At 27.6% G+C, this 17,453-nt stretch overlaps 3 protein-coding genes and 1 non-coding gene across 5 annotated transcripts; 1 reads left to right on the top strand and 3 right to left on the bottom strand.

The window, feature by feature from the left end:
* Window positions 1–778: 778 nt before the first annotated feature.
* On the bottom strand, window positions 779–6,266 carry LOC102679880. Of its 2 annotated transcripts, none has more exons than XM_031513315.1 (5): window positions 5,672–6,266; window positions 3,069–4,625; window positions 2,430–2,964; window positions 1,667–2,360; window positions 779–1,586 (listed from the first exon to the last, which is right to left on the bottom strand). In XM_031513315.1, exons 1-5 carry the CDS (start codon window positions 5,672–5,674, stop codon window positions 1,484–1,486), a joined length of 2,892 nt encoding a protein of 963 aa, XP_031369175.1. In that variant the 5' UTR covers window positions 5,675–6,266; the 3' UTR covers window positions 779–1,483. The 2 variants fall into 2 exon arrangements, with proteins under 2 accessions (XP_031369175.1, XP_031369176.1); XM_031513316.1 differs by lacking the exon at window positions 5,672–6,266 and adding an exon at window positions 4,955–5,144.
* An 812-nt stretch (window positions 6,267–7,078) lies between these two features.
* Window positions 7,079–15,162, bottom strand: LOC102679557 (splicing factor 3B subunit 3). The gene is made up of 13 exons (XM_031513252.1): window positions 15,009–15,162; window positions 14,126–14,606; window positions 13,749–13,921; window positions 13,113–13,609; window positions 12,875–13,040; window positions 12,322–12,490; window positions 10,906–11,057; window positions 10,505–10,660; window positions 9,989–10,280; window positions 9,241–9,907; window positions 9,020–9,136; window positions 8,350–8,728; window positions 7,079–8,253 (listed from the first exon to the last, which is right to left on the bottom strand). Exons 2-13 carry the CDS (start codon window positions 14,520–14,522, stop codon window positions 7,765–7,767), a joined length of 3,654 nt encoding a protein of 1,217 aa, XP_031369112.1. The 5' UTR covers window positions 14,523–14,606; window positions 15,009–15,162; the 3' UTR covers window positions 7,079–7,764.
* On the bottom strand, window positions 12,707–12,832 carry LOC116186366. The gene has a single exon (XR_004151347.1). It is a non-coding gene; the product is annotated as a small nucleolar RNA SNORA68 (small nucleolar RNA).
* Window positions 15,163–15,803: 641 nt separating the features above from the next.
* LOC102679426 lies at window positions 15,804–17,349 on the top strand. Its single transcript, XM_006621644.2, has 2 exons — window positions 15,804–16,065; window positions 16,142–17,349. Exons 1-2 carry the CDS (start codon window positions 15,860–15,862, stop codon window positions 17,217–17,219), a joined length of 1,284 nt encoding a protein of 427 aa, XP_006621707.1. The 5' UTR covers window positions 15,804–15,859; the 3' UTR covers window positions 17,220–17,349.
* The last annotated feature ends 104 nt before the right edge of the window (window positions 17,350–17,453 follow it).

The following is a 17,453-nucleotide window of genomic DNA, read 5'->3' as shown; positions in this document are numbered from 1 at the left end:
TTTTTTTTTTTTTTTTTTTTTTTGGTTAATAAGAATATATTCTATTAGTTTTTTCTATCATTATAAGTTAATTAATACTATATATAAATTATAAATATATATAAATACGAAATAAAAGATAAGACAATGAAAAGATAAATACTAAAGATAAATATAATTTTTAAGTCTCGTATTAAAATCGAAAATTAATCACATAAGCAAGTTAGAATAACACTGTTATATAATATTGTACTATAAATCTCAGCTAATTTTTTCTTCTTATTTTCTTTCTGTTTTCATAATTTCTTGTGCGCTGGAACTTTATCTACAATTGTTCCCTTAAGTATAGTATTTTTGTAGTATTTTTGTATTTACCAAATGAAAAATAGTATGAATAATATATTAATATTAATAACATCGATAGCTTTTCCAGCAAATTTAATAAGCTTTCGAGTTATAAATAACATTTTTTATCTTTTACAATTCTTTTTTTATTTCCAATATAATTTATTTAAAATATATAATTAAATATTTGAGAGCAAAAGTCATAAAAATATCTTTAAAAATCTTAAGAAAAATATAGATACTGAACGTGTTAAAATCAATTTTTGGCATTGTTGTTAGATGTAAGAGTAAATATGTAATCAATTTTAATTTTGTATTTTTTAAAAATTTTACTTGTTTTCCTACATTAAAATATAAAAAAGTTATTTTTCTGCATTCAGAATATTTCTTCTATTATTTTTTTTTCTATTGCTACTAAAATGTATTATACCAGCTAATCAAAATTAAATTAATATTTTTTTTTTGGCAGTTACAATATCTTTTGAGCAATATGTGTGATATCTTTTAAATTATAGATTTATTCTTGTATATTATATTAATTGCATTTACTATCTCTTGCGTTTATAAAACATCGTGTTACTAAATAAACTTACACAGTCATAACGTAACGAGTTATATGTAAGTATACTTTGCTATACTTTTTCATATATTTCGGAAATCGAGTTTTCATAATGCAGTTTCTGCAATAATGAGTATTATTATTCACTTTTTTCTATCATACACTCATATTGCATGAATAAGAATATTGATATTGCTATCACTCTAACTGCCTGTATAACAAAATGATGTTTATAATATTATTCAAAAGTTTATGAAAAAAACAGTATATGATTATGTTTTGTGTCCCTCTCTATTGCATTATTTATATCCTGATAAAATATATGTCACGTATGTATAATCATATATAAAACGAATAAATCAACAAGTATATAACAATTATAATTAAAAACAACTGGAAGATTTTAAAATATATATATAAAAAATTAAATAACGCAATAATATACGCATGAAGATAAATGCTAGGAAGAAAAATACTTGAACTTGAATTTAATGTTTGGGGATAGTGTTAAGTTAGTGGACGGTAAAGCGCAGAGAAATATTGCTAAACGGTTGTTTCCCGGTCCACGTGGATATATTCCACGAAACCGGGTTGTTGTTGTCAGGATGCTGCTCCAAGTAATGTTTCCTCTGTTGGGGCTCGTCTCGGTCTATTGCTTTTTTTTGTACCCTTATAATGAAGTCTTTTTGTACGTGCTCTTGACCTACAGTAAAATTAATTATATATATATAAAAAAAAAAGAAATAATCAATTTGTAACGCACAATATCTTTTGTGAACATACCTGCTAATCAGTATAATAAAGAAGCACGCAAAGGCAGCGATAATTCCAGCGACACCAGCTAATACGAGCCACATTTCTGAAGGAAGTAGTCCAAGCAATTTCGCACCATTACCACAATTCGCTTCGTCATGTCCAGATGGACAATGAGGTCTTCCATCACACCAAAGGCTTGCCGCGATGCAAGCGCTTAATTCAGGACATTTATGAGGGCAGTCACCATGAGTTGATGTCTCGTTCTCTATTCCTCTTTCAGGTAATCGTAACTGCCTACGCAATGCAGCTCTACTTTTTGAAATTTCGAGCCAGGAGGCTGCAGCCTGACCGGATTCTCTTGCAACGAAGTCGAGCAAAAAAGCAGGAGGTCGTGGCGGACCTGGCCATTTACCTTCCCCAGTACCTCCTAACCATTCCTCGGAGAAAACATGAACTGTAAACTCTCTCGCGCCTGGTTCTGCAGGACACACTACTTTTAACAGTTTCGGTGGCCAACCAGAATAAAGAAGAATTCTATTGGTAGTCGGGCATTTAGTTTGTTCGCTCATTTCCGATATCGGTGATGGTTCGAGAGGAAGGAACCAGCCCCAAGTTAAAACGAAAAGGGATCTATTTTCGCGCGCTTCTACCAACCATGGTAATCCATCGCAATAAATATCTGGTCTCGATAATGGTGGAGTCACAAATCGTAATTCACCGCCTGTAAAAATGATTTCTTATATATAAGAATTTGTAAAAATATTAAAAATTTAATAGTAATAATAATCACCTTCTCCGCGTACCCTTTGCTTTCTCGGACATTCGGGTGATCGGACAAGTTCGAAGCTGGCGTAAAAAAAGAGAGTTTCGAAGTCTTCATGCGGAGCTTGTTGATCAATCAAAAACGTGATCTCCAAAGCTCTGCTCGAAGAAATGTGCGTCAATGGAAGATGCGATGTATTATCACATAAACAAGCTCTTGGAAGCTTTACATCTCGCCATGGGGCTTCGTATAAAACTAAACGAGCTTCTCTAGAACCCATTTCCTGAACACAACGTGGTCGGCCAGTATGAGGATCTGGTTCACTTGTACATGTGGTGGATTCGCCTAAACTGACATTGTGCAAGGTCAATCGCACCCTTTCATCAGCACCAGCTTCTATACGATATCTGCAATCTAATTTTGAAGATCCTCCCCTTCCAAAGAGACGAACGTCACGGGGGGATATCACATCACCGCTTCGAACTTTTCGCCAAACTCTACTGCAAACTCCATCTCCCCAGGGTTCACCAACTTGAATGGTAGAGATAAATTCGTATTGTGCCTATACAATATCATAATATTTTAATATTTTAATAATAATAACATTTCGATAAAAAAATAAGATTATAATATCATTATAATATTATTATAATATTATTAGCTTACATTAAAGTTAACCGTATGAAGTGCAGTACCCAACAATGTTTCCATACGTAACGTTAAAGATGGCGCAACTGTAATATAACTTTCATCTTGTGTGCACGGTCTCGTACTTCTAGTGACATTTCTCAAAGCTGCGTGTGCACATAACTTAGGTGTGTCGTCGCAAAGAGTAGCCATTGGAAGTCCAGTAGTTGAAGTACCATCCCAGAATATCAATTTTATCGCACAAGATACGTCAGATTGAGAACTGGCATTGTTCTCGACACTACCTGTTAAATCTCGTTGCGAGTATGAAGAAAAATAAATCCATACTCTGTCTCCGACAGATCCTTTAATATTCCAAGTACAACTGGAATTTGGTGGCAGTGCATGAAGTGGTGCTCTTAATATACCGCTTCTTTTATTAGTACCATTTACAAAAAAATGGCAACCCTGTGGGCCTTTCGCATAATCAAGCCCATCAGAGTCAACATAAATCACTTGAATTTCTAGTTCAAGTCTTAAAGCAGACGCGCCAAGAGGAATGGCTATTGGAGAACTTCGAAATTCCACTTGCATTGTTGGACCTCTGGCAGTGATCCTTGGTAAAGGTCCTCCACAATAAATCAATAAAATCGCATCTTCCGGTCTGACACCATCACGAAAGATAAGATGATCTTTTTCCAAAGGGCAATCTTGCCATACGCTTAAAGTACTATTAGCTGTGGTTATTCCAACTGGACCAGTCGGTGTCGATCTCACTGAAATCATAGCATGCTTACAAGTAGGCACCTCTTTCTGTCTTATAGTTATCGAGCAGCTTGCATTTCTTGGATATTCCCCAGGATAATTTGGACTTTGCAGTCTACATTGTTTTAAGTGGCATTCATAAAAGTTCCTAGAGCAGTAAGTACCAGGCACCGGAGAACCTCTTTCAATTGGAAGTTCGGGCTTGCCTAATCTAGCAACAGCTTCATTTCGTGACACAAATCTATATCTTAAACGAAACTCAAATGGTACAGTGGAAGGTGCATGAAACAATCGTATGGATGCCGTGACGGTACTGGTTTCGCTATAGTAAGAAGCTTTTCCTTCTCCCACTCCACACCAAGAGCCACCAGTAAAATGTCTACCCAATTCTGCCAATTGCAACGATCCTTCTGGGCAATTTGTGATAAAACTATCAGTGTTCGGATCTATTCTGCCTACGCTGAAAGCATCCCACAAAAGTTGTACTAATTCACCGTATCCCTGACCAGCAGCAGTAAATGTTAAATGACAAAGGAATGGCAGACGTTCCTCGGCAGGTCTCGGAAGATCCAATTTGTATGTACGTCCTTCATGTCCGTGATACGTACGGTTACAAGGTGTACACATTGCTGGTTCGTCACTATTATCTCCGCAATCATCTCGTCCATTGCAATACGCGTCAATAGGTACACAATGCCCATCCCGGCAAGTTAATTCGGCCAGACCACAATCGCCAGCTGTCACGCGGTCTATCCATCCAAATAGAAATATATACAGAACTAGAATAGTTATACGAAATCGTTTATAACCACCACCAGCATCAGCTATCTCCTGTAAACAAAGATTGATGATTCTTTATAATGTAAAGGAAATTATTTTTTTATTTGTAAGCCTTTAACTTTTTGAAATTTTTTTCTTTCTACAAAAAATTTTTCTTCTCCCTATTCTGTTAAAATTATTTATTTTACAATATTAAACATATAAAATAAATAATTAAAATATTGTTTTTTTTATTTTTTATTATCATATATAATATATTAGTTATATGAATTATTAATTTTCTATTTTTTCATATCTATGTTTAACCTACTTTATAAAGTGTTAACGAGAAATTCTATCACATGATAGTGTCTTGTAAAAAGGGGAAAAGAGCCATTTACCGAAGTAGGTGAACAAGTTAAATCAAATACTTGGACTACATTGCATAAAGGCCCAAAGTGTACCGGCAAACAATGCGTTTCAATTCTCGAGATAGTACTTGGTTATCCCTCTTATCCTTTGTATATTTACACAATAAAAAACACTTCATACGCACGCGCGCGGTGAAAGTTTTTCATTTCTAACATAGTCATTTTTATAATTTTATGATTTTATACAGTCTTAATTTAAATATTTATTACTTATAATACATATATATTAAACAAATGAAGATAAATTCTTTGTTCTTTTCTTGTACGATATACATGTATATCATATAAAAATTCATTGGAATATATCGTACTAAATCTCATGTTTTAAAGAGATTTCAAATCTTTGATATTCATTTGACTTCCGTATTTATCTGCAGGAATCATTCTACAAGATGTAACTTAATAAAATATATCTAGTCATTTTATATTGCAAAAATTAAGTAAATCTGCAGCAAAATTAATAAAGAAAAAATAAAAGAAATTTAATATAAACGATATAAAAATAATATAAAAATCTACTAATCATTTATAAATAATTTATTCATGTAAAAAAATTATAATTATTGGATAAGACTAAGAAAATATAGATTTATTTCGAATCGATGTTAAATTTTTCAACATACACAAAGAATGTATTTTTCAAAATGTTTTTTTCTAATCTTTGTAATAATATATGAATTTATTTACCATAATCGTCTGTCAGTGAAACGAACATCACAATAGTAAGTCTGAATCGATGACACTGAATTGTTTTATATTTAACGGATTGTGTGCTCGAAAAATGATTCAAGCATGTCGAAATTACAAATCTCGACGATAATGATAACCGACATATTTATGACACTATTAATTGATATCACTACAAATAATATATCAAATCGAGAATTCCATATAAAAAAATAAAATGTAACATGATTCTTTTTTCAAAATATATACAACGAATTGTATAATATGTCACAAACAAAAAATGAGCAAAAAGGAAACAACGTTTGTACCAAACGAAAAGTCCAGTGACCGAATGCAGATCTACACTGTGAAAAGGTTGATGCGCAACTGCACAGTAGAGGAAAGCCCGGAGGGCAGCCTCGCTGCAAGCTATACCGGGGTGAGGGTGATGAAACGAAACGGGGCTGAGCTCATGGGCCTGGCGCCTCAATGCATCGATCGCCGTTCGGTCCTTTCCTCTCCGTTTCGACGCCCTAAAACTCGCTACATACTGCAGTGACGTAATTATCAATATTGGCACCTGGATGTATGGCAAAAATATTTGTTTAATGATGATCTCGAATCTATTTAAGAAAATTCTTTCTAAAATAACTAATAACTAATAAAAATATATAAATTATTGTTTTAAGTATTACTTCATTGAGATATGTGGAATAAAATTTTGAAAGTCTGAAAATTTAAGAAAAAAAGGATATAAATAAAAATGATAAGTGATCAATATATTAATAAATATATATAATAAAACTTAATATTTGAATTTTCTTTATTTATCGAATTAATATGATACATGAAAATATCATAATTTTTCTGCATATATTTTCTCTTTTTTTAAACGGTATGTTTTTAAACGAAACTTCATATTTCATAGCCTACTTATTAGTTTGAAGGTTAAATGGGAATAATATCGTTGCGTTACCCTCGATACGCTTCGGCACACGGATTAACTTCGCACATCAAAGCTTATCGAGAAAAATGCGAACTACATATTGAACGCTATTGATGACGAATTGTAGGTCGAAAAAGAAATGTATGCAAGAAAAAATAATAGTGGAAAAAAGAAATGAGCTCCCAGTTTTCTCGTAAAAAAATAATAATACAGAGAAAATATAGATATATTTAACTTGGAATTGAAAATAGTGAAAGAACTTCGTTCTATTTTCTGAAAATTTATAAATAAATACACGATTTATATTGAATTTATTTTTAAAGTAAATAAAAAAAATTTTCACATATTTACATAAAATATTCAATTTTAATCTAAATATTTAATTATATTTAAATAATTTAAATGCATAAAAAAATGATAATTTAACGTGAATAATTTAAGTTTAGACAGTATATTTAAATTTATGTAAATGCTATATATAATACTGAAGTAGGTCAGTAAAATGTTTTCTACATTTTTTCTTCGTTACACATCAGTATCCGGTTTAGTCTTTTTGCTCACTAAATTTAAAACTCGCTAAGTTTAAAAAAAAAGAAAAAAAAAAATTAAGAATGTAAAAAATTCTTAGGAATAATATTTCCAGAATATAAAATGTTGGCAAAAACATGTATTTTTCAACATTGCAATCATTATTTTATAGTTTCGTCTTGTAGCACACACATCTGATATACATATCGAATTGTAGAGATAGTTGAATATATAATTTTATCCTATCAAAAAGATTAAAACTTTCAACTATACTATTTTATAATGAAACGAAAAATATATAAAGTAAAAATTTACATACTCAATTTAATTTAAAAATCTATTCGTTTACCATAAGTAAATTTTTTTTAAATTTAAGTAAAGCTTTTTTTAAAATTTTTCTATCATATCTGTCACATAAAACATTATTCGTATTTATTACACATTATGCATAAAAATTTTTATTAATTTTTTTCTACCTATTAAAAATAATATATATATAGAATTTCTTTTACAAATGATTAAACAGTGCGCGTATTTTCATTATTATGAAAAACATGTTGGATTCATAAAAACGGAATGCAAATTTGTTAAATATAACACTTACTAATTCGGTAATAAATTATAATAAAAAGAAAAAAAATTAGAAGGCATATCGTGTACGAATATCCTCGAGCTTTTTCGATACTTCAGAAGCTGTTCGTTCGAGATCACTCGATATACTTTTTTGTTTTGCTGGTTCAATGGAATTAAATTGTTCACAAAGATCTCCATCTATAACGTTTTTTATAGGATAATAATAAGACCTAAATGATAAATGATCTCTTCCACAAAGTGGGGGATGTTCCGAACGCATATGCATTTCCAAATGTTGGAAAAAATCATGATCTTCATGACTTGTAAAAGGAACAAGAACACCAACTGTTCCACTTAATGTCGTATATACTAAACTTTCAGAACCACCAGGAATAAGGGTTGCCTTTTGTAGAGACATAACTGTTTCACCAACATGAAAACAAGCAACTGTATCCGCTTTTTGACTGGCACCATTTAATAAACCTCTATCCCATAATGCTTTATTTCCAGTTGGATCTTCATCCACGTCATCATTAATTCCACTTGCTAAACGTATCTATTAAAGAATATTTAAATACAAAATTTAAATATTTATTTAAATCATCTCTTATTCCTAATTAATTATTGAAGTAAATGTTATTATATTACTTACAACAGCAATGTTTCCAAACTTATCAGCAGTAGCAACAGTATCATAATCTAACACGCATGTTGTAGTTATCCATCTCGGGTGTGTATCGTCGGCGAAAACTATAAGTTGATTTTCTTGACGTTTATATCTGACAGCATACACAGATTCTTGTACATCACTCACATAAATTCTTTGTCCAATTGCATTGATAGATACAACAGCATTAGGAATATGTTTATTTTCACATTTTCTTAACAACTTTTTCTTGCCCATATCATATAAACGCAACATTCTACCAACACCAACTAATACTCTTCCTTGATATGGACATATAGCCAAAGGTACTTCATCCAAAGTAGTTTTGTGCACTAATTCGAGATTAGTGCATTCGCTATTAACTCTGAAAAAAATATTTACTATAATATTTGTTTTTCTTTTTAATATATATTTTATATTGAATTTATATTTCAGAACTGCAGGACTTTTTCATCAAATTGCATTGCAGTAATTGTGTTCTTTTTCATCATAAAAATTTTTGTAATATTTTTTTCATTTTTTTTATATCTTTATATTTTAATTATTATTATATTTATTAATTATTTTTATATTTTACTTTTACATGTATTAATTAATTTATTTTAACATATTAATTATATATTAAAACATATTTATTATTATAGATTATACTTACTTGTACGTATACAGAAAACCACCACTGCTAACTCTCGGATTTAATTGAAATTCTTTCGCAATACCAACTATTAGAAATAGTTGATCACCTTGATTAGCAAATTTTACAAGGCTTAAACTGTAATATAAATTCATTTAAAATAATAACAATAATAATTTTTTTCTATACTATTTTTTTCTATATATCATTTTATATACTTGAATTTTTATTTATATTTTTACCATAAAGCAGCTAAATTTTGCTCAAGTCGGTGAACTTCAAATGTTTGCCCTGTTGAGGGAGCGATTATTCTTATTAATGATGCCCATAAGCCTGGTCCAGCTCTTGGTGCACCAAACACAGCTTCATTGGGTTCCTCGGATAAAAAAGCCTCCGCTAATTCTCTTGCTACTACAGCCTCTTCTGCTCCCGCAGCTTCTTGCATTTCTTCTGCCATTTGCAATCTTCTCTGTTGTTTTGTTTCTTCTGTGTATGCATTGTGTTCCGTTTCAATAATTATCAGATGTGCAGAGTCTGAGTGAATTGCGAATTTTCTCGGAGTATATTCCAATGGAAAACTAATTTGATTGAACACCGCACCTAACTTTTCGAGGGCAAGAATTCTAAGTGTATTTGTCGAAATAGCAACAATTCCTTCGGGGCATTGTTCAGAACTAAAGCCTGATGCGAATTCTAAACTTTCATAGGATAGTGGTGTTAAATGAAAACGATTCTGATAATAATAACTCAACCATGATCTGCTGCTCATTGCAAGTACAGCTTGATTTCCCTGCATTTTTATCCTAAATAATTTCACGGCTCGGGAACCCAAGTATCGCGTCCGCGTATCAGCGAGATCACCCGAAATTGGATCTAGTACTGTTCTTAACAAAACACCGTTTTGTAGACCTAATAGTACATATTTAAGAAGAATATTATGAAAAATATTATAGAAATAAAAACTATAATATTATTTTTAATTTTGTTTACCTATATTTAAATAAAGACTGGATTGCTGAAGTGATAATTCTTCAGAATTATTTGCATCTTTAGCACCCATTTCAACAATACATAAACTTTCCGCAGCTGCAGGTAGAGCTTGCATACTTCTAGGTGCTAAACAATCTGAAGGATCTAAAGAAATGATCCTTACTGTATTGTCTTGAAGACCAACTGCTAAGAACCATGATCTTTGTTCACCAATTGCTACATTACCAAGAGCCATACACATTACTTCTGATGGCATTTTTTTTCGTTCTGTATATTCATTTAATTGCCCAGTCTAAGAAATATAAAATAGTAAAGATTACTAAACTTAAATGGATTTAAAATTTTTCCATTTTTTATCTAGTTCAAACAATGAATATTTCATTAATTAAAATGAAAAATAATATATTATTTGTATATATTACGTTTTCTTTTTCTGAGAATAATTAATATTGTAAAAAAAAAATTCAAAAATAATATAATATTAATAAACATGAATTAAAAAATTAATACACATACGGGATCCATTTCAAAATATACCAATTCTCCCCCGGTGAGTGCAATTACAACTTGACGTTGATTCACTGCACATTTCACTATAGTCTTTTTACCAGGTGCTTTCCATTCATTTACACGTTTATCTGCTCGAATATGACGTATTCCATCAGGATATACCTAAATAAAATATAATAAAATTATAATAATAAATTAATAAATAATAATTTATTAAGAACAAAAATATTTTAACAATAGGAATTATGTCGAGTTTAATTTACCAGAAATATTTAGAGAAATTATCTAAATATTCAACGATGCAAGAAACTCTATATAATCTAGCACTATTTATTGCGACCGATTCGTGGTAGACCAGGAATCGGAGATACCGTAGTGCGAAATAGAATTATATTATCTTTACATACCTGTACCAAAGCATCTTCACCTAAAGCAGAACAGCTTAGAGTTGGTGTGGTACCAAGAAATCCAGAATCAGTCACTTCTTCTACAGTTTCTCCAATACTAAGTACAAGAGTAGCATTCACGAAGGACACTATGATGTAAGCATCATACTCCTCTGCAATCAAAATTACAAAGCTCACTCTGAATATCTAAGAAAAATAAAGATTTGAAAACGAAATTCGATAAAATAATAGAAATCATCTCTTCATAAACGGTTGAACACGCTGTTTTTCTCATCCTACATGCAAAGAGTAGATGGTTTTTGGATGTAAATTCAATTTCTTTAATCTCCGGCAATTTTGACAGTCCTTACCTTTCTGTCATTTTCTGTGTTCTGAAGTTCAACCAATACCATGCTGGTAGCCTGAAAGAGAGAACTGGTGTTTGATAAGAGTGTATCAAGCCACCAGATTTATTAGTATCATTTACAAAATCAACTTCTTCATTCTCTTTTGCATTTTATTTTTTTATTGAAAAATTGTAGAGTTAAAATAGAATAAATAATAAAATAATTTCCTCTTTAGGACAGTAGATAAAAAGATTCATGGAATTATTTTTATTATTAAATTTTTATTTTTTTTTTGTCATTCAAGTAGAATTATTTCGTATTCTAAATATCTCCACAATTTTTTAATGTCATTCATTTTAGATTACCACAGTGAAATATCCATATCCGCAAAGAATAGATTCTAAAATTCTCTGCGGATACCTGAAATTGTAAATAGTAGCAAATGCTATATATTATAAATATCTATGATAAAATTTAATTCTATTTAATTTTATGATAAAATTAAGCACAATTTAACAAATTATTAACAAAAATAATAAATTTATAAATAAAATACAATAATTTCATAATAATTAATAATAAAAATAGAAGAGATAATGATACATAAATATTTATAATTATAATATATTGCATGTATGATGAGATGAAATAAAATGAATGATATAGGCAATATTTTATTATTATTATTAACTTCAAATAATTTTTGTTCTCGTAAGTGATAGAAATTAAAAGATTTTCTATTTAATTTTTTTGAATCATTTCTAATCACTAAGTGAAATTCAAGATTTTTACTGTATTAATTTCTAATTGAAAAATTTTATAATTATTTAAAAATTGATATTAATCTATATTTAAAAATATTCAATTTTTATTTAATTAATATCCTAACTTATTTTAATTAAATTTACGAAGAACTGATTTTGCTGTAGATGATAAAATAAGCAAAGTATAAATATTACTATAAGAATGGATATTTTCATTGCAAAAAATAAAACTAAGCTAGAAATATTTTATTTGCATTATTGTTTAAGCATATAATGAAAAAAAAAAACATGCAAACGACTATTGCAGAAGATGTTTCTAAACTAACCATCGACTCTTCTTTTAACAGTCCACACTGCATTTGGATTACCAGGTAGTTCACTAACAGCCATCTCAGATACTTCTAAACCATGTCGTAACACTCGCAATGTAGATCGTGGTCCTCTACCACAAGTTATATATAATTGTGGGGTATCTTCATTTGCTAAATCAGCTACCTATATAAAAATAATAAACTTCATATATATAAGTATTATTTATTACAAAAATTTCAAATAAAGGTATAACATATTCCCGAATTTTTATGTTTTCTATTATTAATTTTATCATTCAAATTTCGCATTTTTAAAAGCACAATAAAATGCAACAATGAATATATTTATTTTTTTATTATATTTATTTTGCATCTAAATATTATACTTTTTTTATTTTGTATATGTTATTCTTAGGTTCAACTTCAATTTGCAAAAACAAATTAAAGGCGACTAAGAATATTTTATTGTTGCACCTCTCACAAAAAAAAACACATAGAGTATTAATTTTTTACTTGAAGGTGCATTAACATTTATTTAATATAAGTAATATTATCATTATAAAATCACCTGACACGCCATTATAGGTGATAAACTATCCATTTCGTCAACTAGTACTAAATTTCTAAGTGGTCTTGGTGCAAAAAAGAACGTATCGCCTTCTTCAAGAGGCATGGCAGAACTAAATTCTGGTTCATCATCATCATCTCCTAAATGTGCAATTTGATAGAGATAACTAGAAAAGATATGAAAAAATATACAAGCATGTTTGAATTAAAAAATATGACTCTTCAAATAATACACTTACTGATTACCAAATTCCGAAGCTACGAACAAAAAACCTGTTTTTAAAACGCACATACTCGCTGCTACAGGTACCGTATCAAAGTATTTTAATTTAATTTCAGTCACCATATCTTCATCTGTTTCAAGTGTAATCTTAAAAATGTCTCCTTGTTCTGTTTGAGCCAAAAAGAAAAACATGCTTTTAGTTTTATGAGTAGCAGAACACACGAATATCATGCCCCTTTCAGGATCATCTAAATCATTACGTCTCCTCGGAATTGGGCAACGAATATCATGTTGATCTCCTAAATTTTTATATGTTAGATAATTTTCAGAACAAATAAGAACACCACTTGGTCCATCATTTCCTCCTGGGACAGATACAAGGAAATTTGCATGTTCTTCCAAAGGTTCACTATATTTGCGTACAACATGATTTAAACCAAGATCAAGTTCATATAAAGTTAAAGTTTGTTGTGTTTTTACTGCTGCATCTCCTGTAGGATCACTATCAGCTTCCTAAAATATTATATAAATTAAATATCATTTCATTCAAAATAATGTTTAATTAATAATTAATATTTAATTATAATTATTATTAAACTTATTAAGAAATTATTTAATATTACTATATTTTTTAAAAAAGTTAATATATTACCTCATAATCAATTTCTAGACAAGCAAACATAGGATTTTCAAAACCTACATCCACTCCCACAGTATGATAAACTAATGTATTACTCTTATGTGCTTCCAAAGGTGAAGAAATTGTAAGACGAGCTTCTGGATCTCTATTTAAAATGTAAACAAGCTTTTGTTTCTCAATGGCACCTACAAAAATGCAAATTTTTTATGGATAATAACTGAATTACATTATTAAAAATATTTTCACAAATAAAATATATCATCATTAAAAATGATTATAATCAATGTTAATCAGTTGAAACACGGACAATACTAATCATTTGATATAAAAAATAATTATTTATATAATTTACTCAATTATGTATACTATATTTTATAACATATAAATACCTATCATTACAGCTCTTCCTTTAGGATCTATAGCTAAATATTGCCCAGGTACAATGCGTCTACATCCACTTTTTCCAAATGTTTCTTGATGTACTTTCTCAAAAACATTTTTAGCAGGAATATATTCTAAAATTACAATGCGTCCAGAATCTGATCCAACAACAATGTAATCTTTTGTACCACCAGTTAATCTAAAGGCCATTAAAGACCTTATGATTCCAAATACTTCAACAGTTAAAAGAGTATGAACTTTACCAGTATTTGGATCTGGTCTTAATAATTCTAAAGATTTGCCACGTGAAACTAAAATCTCTTGCATTTTACTACCAGAAAAATTTCCATGCACTGCATGGGTAATACCTGTAGCACGCTGAAGAGTCAAGTTGTATAGATACATTTTTTTATGTATATTTTTTTTTCAATTAATCACAAGATGGAAAAATTTATTACTTTTCATTAGTATAAAAGTTCTACATCCATTCTGTAATTAATATTAGAAATAAAATAATTTAATTGACTTATAAGATTTTATGTATTAAATAAAGAATTTTTTTAAATCGATATTTATTAATACAGAATATATGAATAATATAATCAAATATATTTACAAATAATAATTTCACATAAAAAAATATATATTTCGATCTTTTTTTTAGTTTTATTAAATAAAATGTTTTAAATTTAAATAAATTAAATAATTTAATAATTTTCAATAAAAATATTCAAAAATAATAATAAAAATTATTTACTACATGTGATATTAAAATGTAAAAATGAACATGAGAAAATTTTATATACATATAAGTAAGTTTTAAAATTAAATATGAAATAAAAAAATATTAAAAATTTTAAATATAGAATAATTTAAAAAATATTATTTTACCTTGTAGTTGAAAATATTTTTCAACTTTACATACGATGCTTTCAGATAATTTAGCTCGTCTCAGATCAACAACCATAATCAACGACCAACTTTGTCTCATTTCAGATTCGTTTCTACCATAATATATGATATAAACGGAATGGAAACTAACATGATTTTTAATAAGTCACAGCGCTATCTAAAATCTTATATTGGAATTAAAATTATTATTAATATTATATTTTAAATATTTAAATAAATATTTAGTTTAATTATATTTTACTAAATATACACATATTATATATTATAATAAAATTCAATTATTTTAATTACATTATAATTATAAAAAAAAATAAATAAATGTTTTTTTATATTTAAGATTCAAAAGTATAATAATATTTGATAATAATATTTATTTAAATTTTATATCATATATAATTATAAATACTTTTATATACAAATTGTATTTAAAATAACTTATATTTTTATCTATTTATATATTTTTTTTATCTATAAATTTAAATATAAATATAAAATGCTATTGGAAAGAAAATTAATAGAAGCAAGACAAATAAAGGCAAGAAAATTAATTATTTCATTGTCATGCAACATTGCAAATATATACTTGATATATTAGAGCTTTCTAGTCAACGAGCATTCCTATTTTATGATTGTATTAGATCTATTAGAAATAACCAATTAGATTTATATTCAAAAAATTTTTTTTCAATATTGAATTATGAATCACAACATGGATGTGTAATGTTATTTAGGATCAAGTTAAAAAATATATTTATTGTATGAATAATTAAATTATTAAATTAAATAAATAATAAATTAAATAAATTATTAAGAAAAGACTAAGATTTAAAATGAATAATATTAAAATAATAATGTTTAAGCTATTAAGAACATATTTCACTAAATCTAAATGTGAATCTGTTGGTATACGTAGAAAATTAAAAATATCGAAAATGAACGAATTTGACAATAATTTTGAAGAAATGGATCAAGAAGACAGTGAAATATACGATTCTGATTTTATGACAGTAGATACATCTTATAAAAATAAAATCAGGTACATATAAAGTAACATTGAATTTTATTTTATATATTATCAATTTTTTAAAATAAATTTTTAATATAATTTTTAGAGAAAATAAGAGAATCCAAGAACAATTAAAACGTCGTATTATTAAAAATAAAGTTTTTAAAGAAAGAGAACCAAATTTTCTTACATTTGTTGAAAAGGATCAAATAAAAAAACTGCATGAGAATAATCCTGAAGAATGGACACCTGAAAAACTTAGTGAAAGTTTTCCAGCTTTACCTAATACCATAAAAAAAATCTTGAAAATAAAATGGATACCAAAATCAGTAGAAAGAATTCTACAATATGATAATAAGGTTATAGAAAATTGGAAACAATTAAAAACTGGAAAATTGGTAGTAAACGATACCTTAAAACAACATTTAATGAAATTTAAAGATAGAAAAATTCAATTATGTGATAAGGAAACTTTAATGAAAAATTTTATACCTCCAGAAATAAAACTTCCAAAACCCAAAAGTTCATTTTTTTCTAATATCATAAAAAACTCTACTGATAAAGAATCAATCATAGAAAATAAATTATTGATTTCATCAGAGAATAATATAAATAAAGATACAAAGAACTTTAATATAACAGAGAAGAAAGATATAAAATTATTCAAGGAAACAAATAATTCTATTAATATATATAAGACAGAAAAGTATAATACAAAAGAGAAAACATTATTGTTTGAAGAATTCATGAAAAACAAATTAAATAATCCGAATGAAATATCTCATGAAGAAAAAATAGCACTTATGAATATTTATAAAAAATATGTAGAATCTAAAAATTCAGAAGATACAAGTTTTAATATAATGAACAATATTAAAAAAGATGCTATTGAAAAAAAAAGCATTAGTATAACAAAGACTCTATCTGATAAAGATAGTATTCAAAATATTAAGAAAATTAAAAAAAATGAAATTAAATTAGCAACTAAACTAAATGACATAAGTTTAGATACATATATAAAAGAACGAAATTCATTTATGGATACAAATTTTGAATATTCAAAACATATAAAAATTCCTCAAAATGTTTATAAACAAGGTATGACATATAGAATAAAAGATTGTTATTATGACGATGATGGAGAGTTTTTATATAGAATACCAGGATTAAAAGGAAACAGTTAATGAATTATTAAAGAAATTTTGTATATTTAATATTTTTATTTTAAATATATTTAAATAATAAAGATAAAATATATATAAATATTTTAAATATATATTGTATGTAATTATAATTAAATTAATGAAAAAAAAAGAATTTAATATGTTTATTCTTCATTTATATTTCATTTATATAAATTTATCTTTAATTATTTCATTTATATTATTATACATTTTTAATTAATATGAAAATATTAA

The sequence above is a fragment of the Apis dorsata genome, unplaced genomic scaffold (assembly GCF_000469605.1).
Source record: "Apis dorsata unplaced genomic scaffold, Apis dorsata 1.3 scaffold_631, whole genome shotgun sequence".
In the NCBI taxonomy this organism is placed as follows: Eukaryota; Metazoa; Arthropoda; class Insecta; order Hymenoptera; family Apidae; genus Apis; species Apis dorsata.
Note: the sequence above shows the minus strand (reverse complement) of the source record. Positions and strands in the feature narration are given on the sequence as shown.

Coding starts and splice junctions, on each gene's coding strand:
- LOC102679557 (XM_031513252.1), bottom strand. CDS start 14,522: ATGTATCTATACAACTTGACTCTTCAGCGTGCTACAGGTATTACCCAT. Junction 13,041..13,112: donor GCTTCGGAATTTGGTAATCA/GTAAGTGTATTA, acceptor TATCTTTTCTAG/TTATCTCTATCAAATTGCAC. Junction 8,729..9,019: donor GGTTTTCTGTATACGTACAA/GTAAGTATAATC, acceptor TATTTTTTTCAG/AGTTAATAGCGAATGCACTA.
- LOC102679880 (XM_031513315.1), bottom strand. Junction 2,965..3,068: donor TTCATACGGTTAACTTTAAT/GTAAGCTAATAA, acceptor GATATTGTATAG/GCACAATACGAATTTATCTC. Junction 1,587..1,666: donor TTTATTATACTGATTAGCAG/GTATGTTCACAA, acceptor ATTTTACTGTAG/GTCAAGAGCACGTACAAAAA.
- LOC102679426 (XM_006621644.2), top strand. CDS start 15,860: ATGAATAATATTAAAATAATAATGTTTAAGCTATTAAGAACATATTTC. Junction 16,066..16,141: donor TCTTATAAAAATAAAATCAG/GTACATATAAAG, acceptor TATAATTTTTAG/AGAAAATAAGAGAATCCAAG.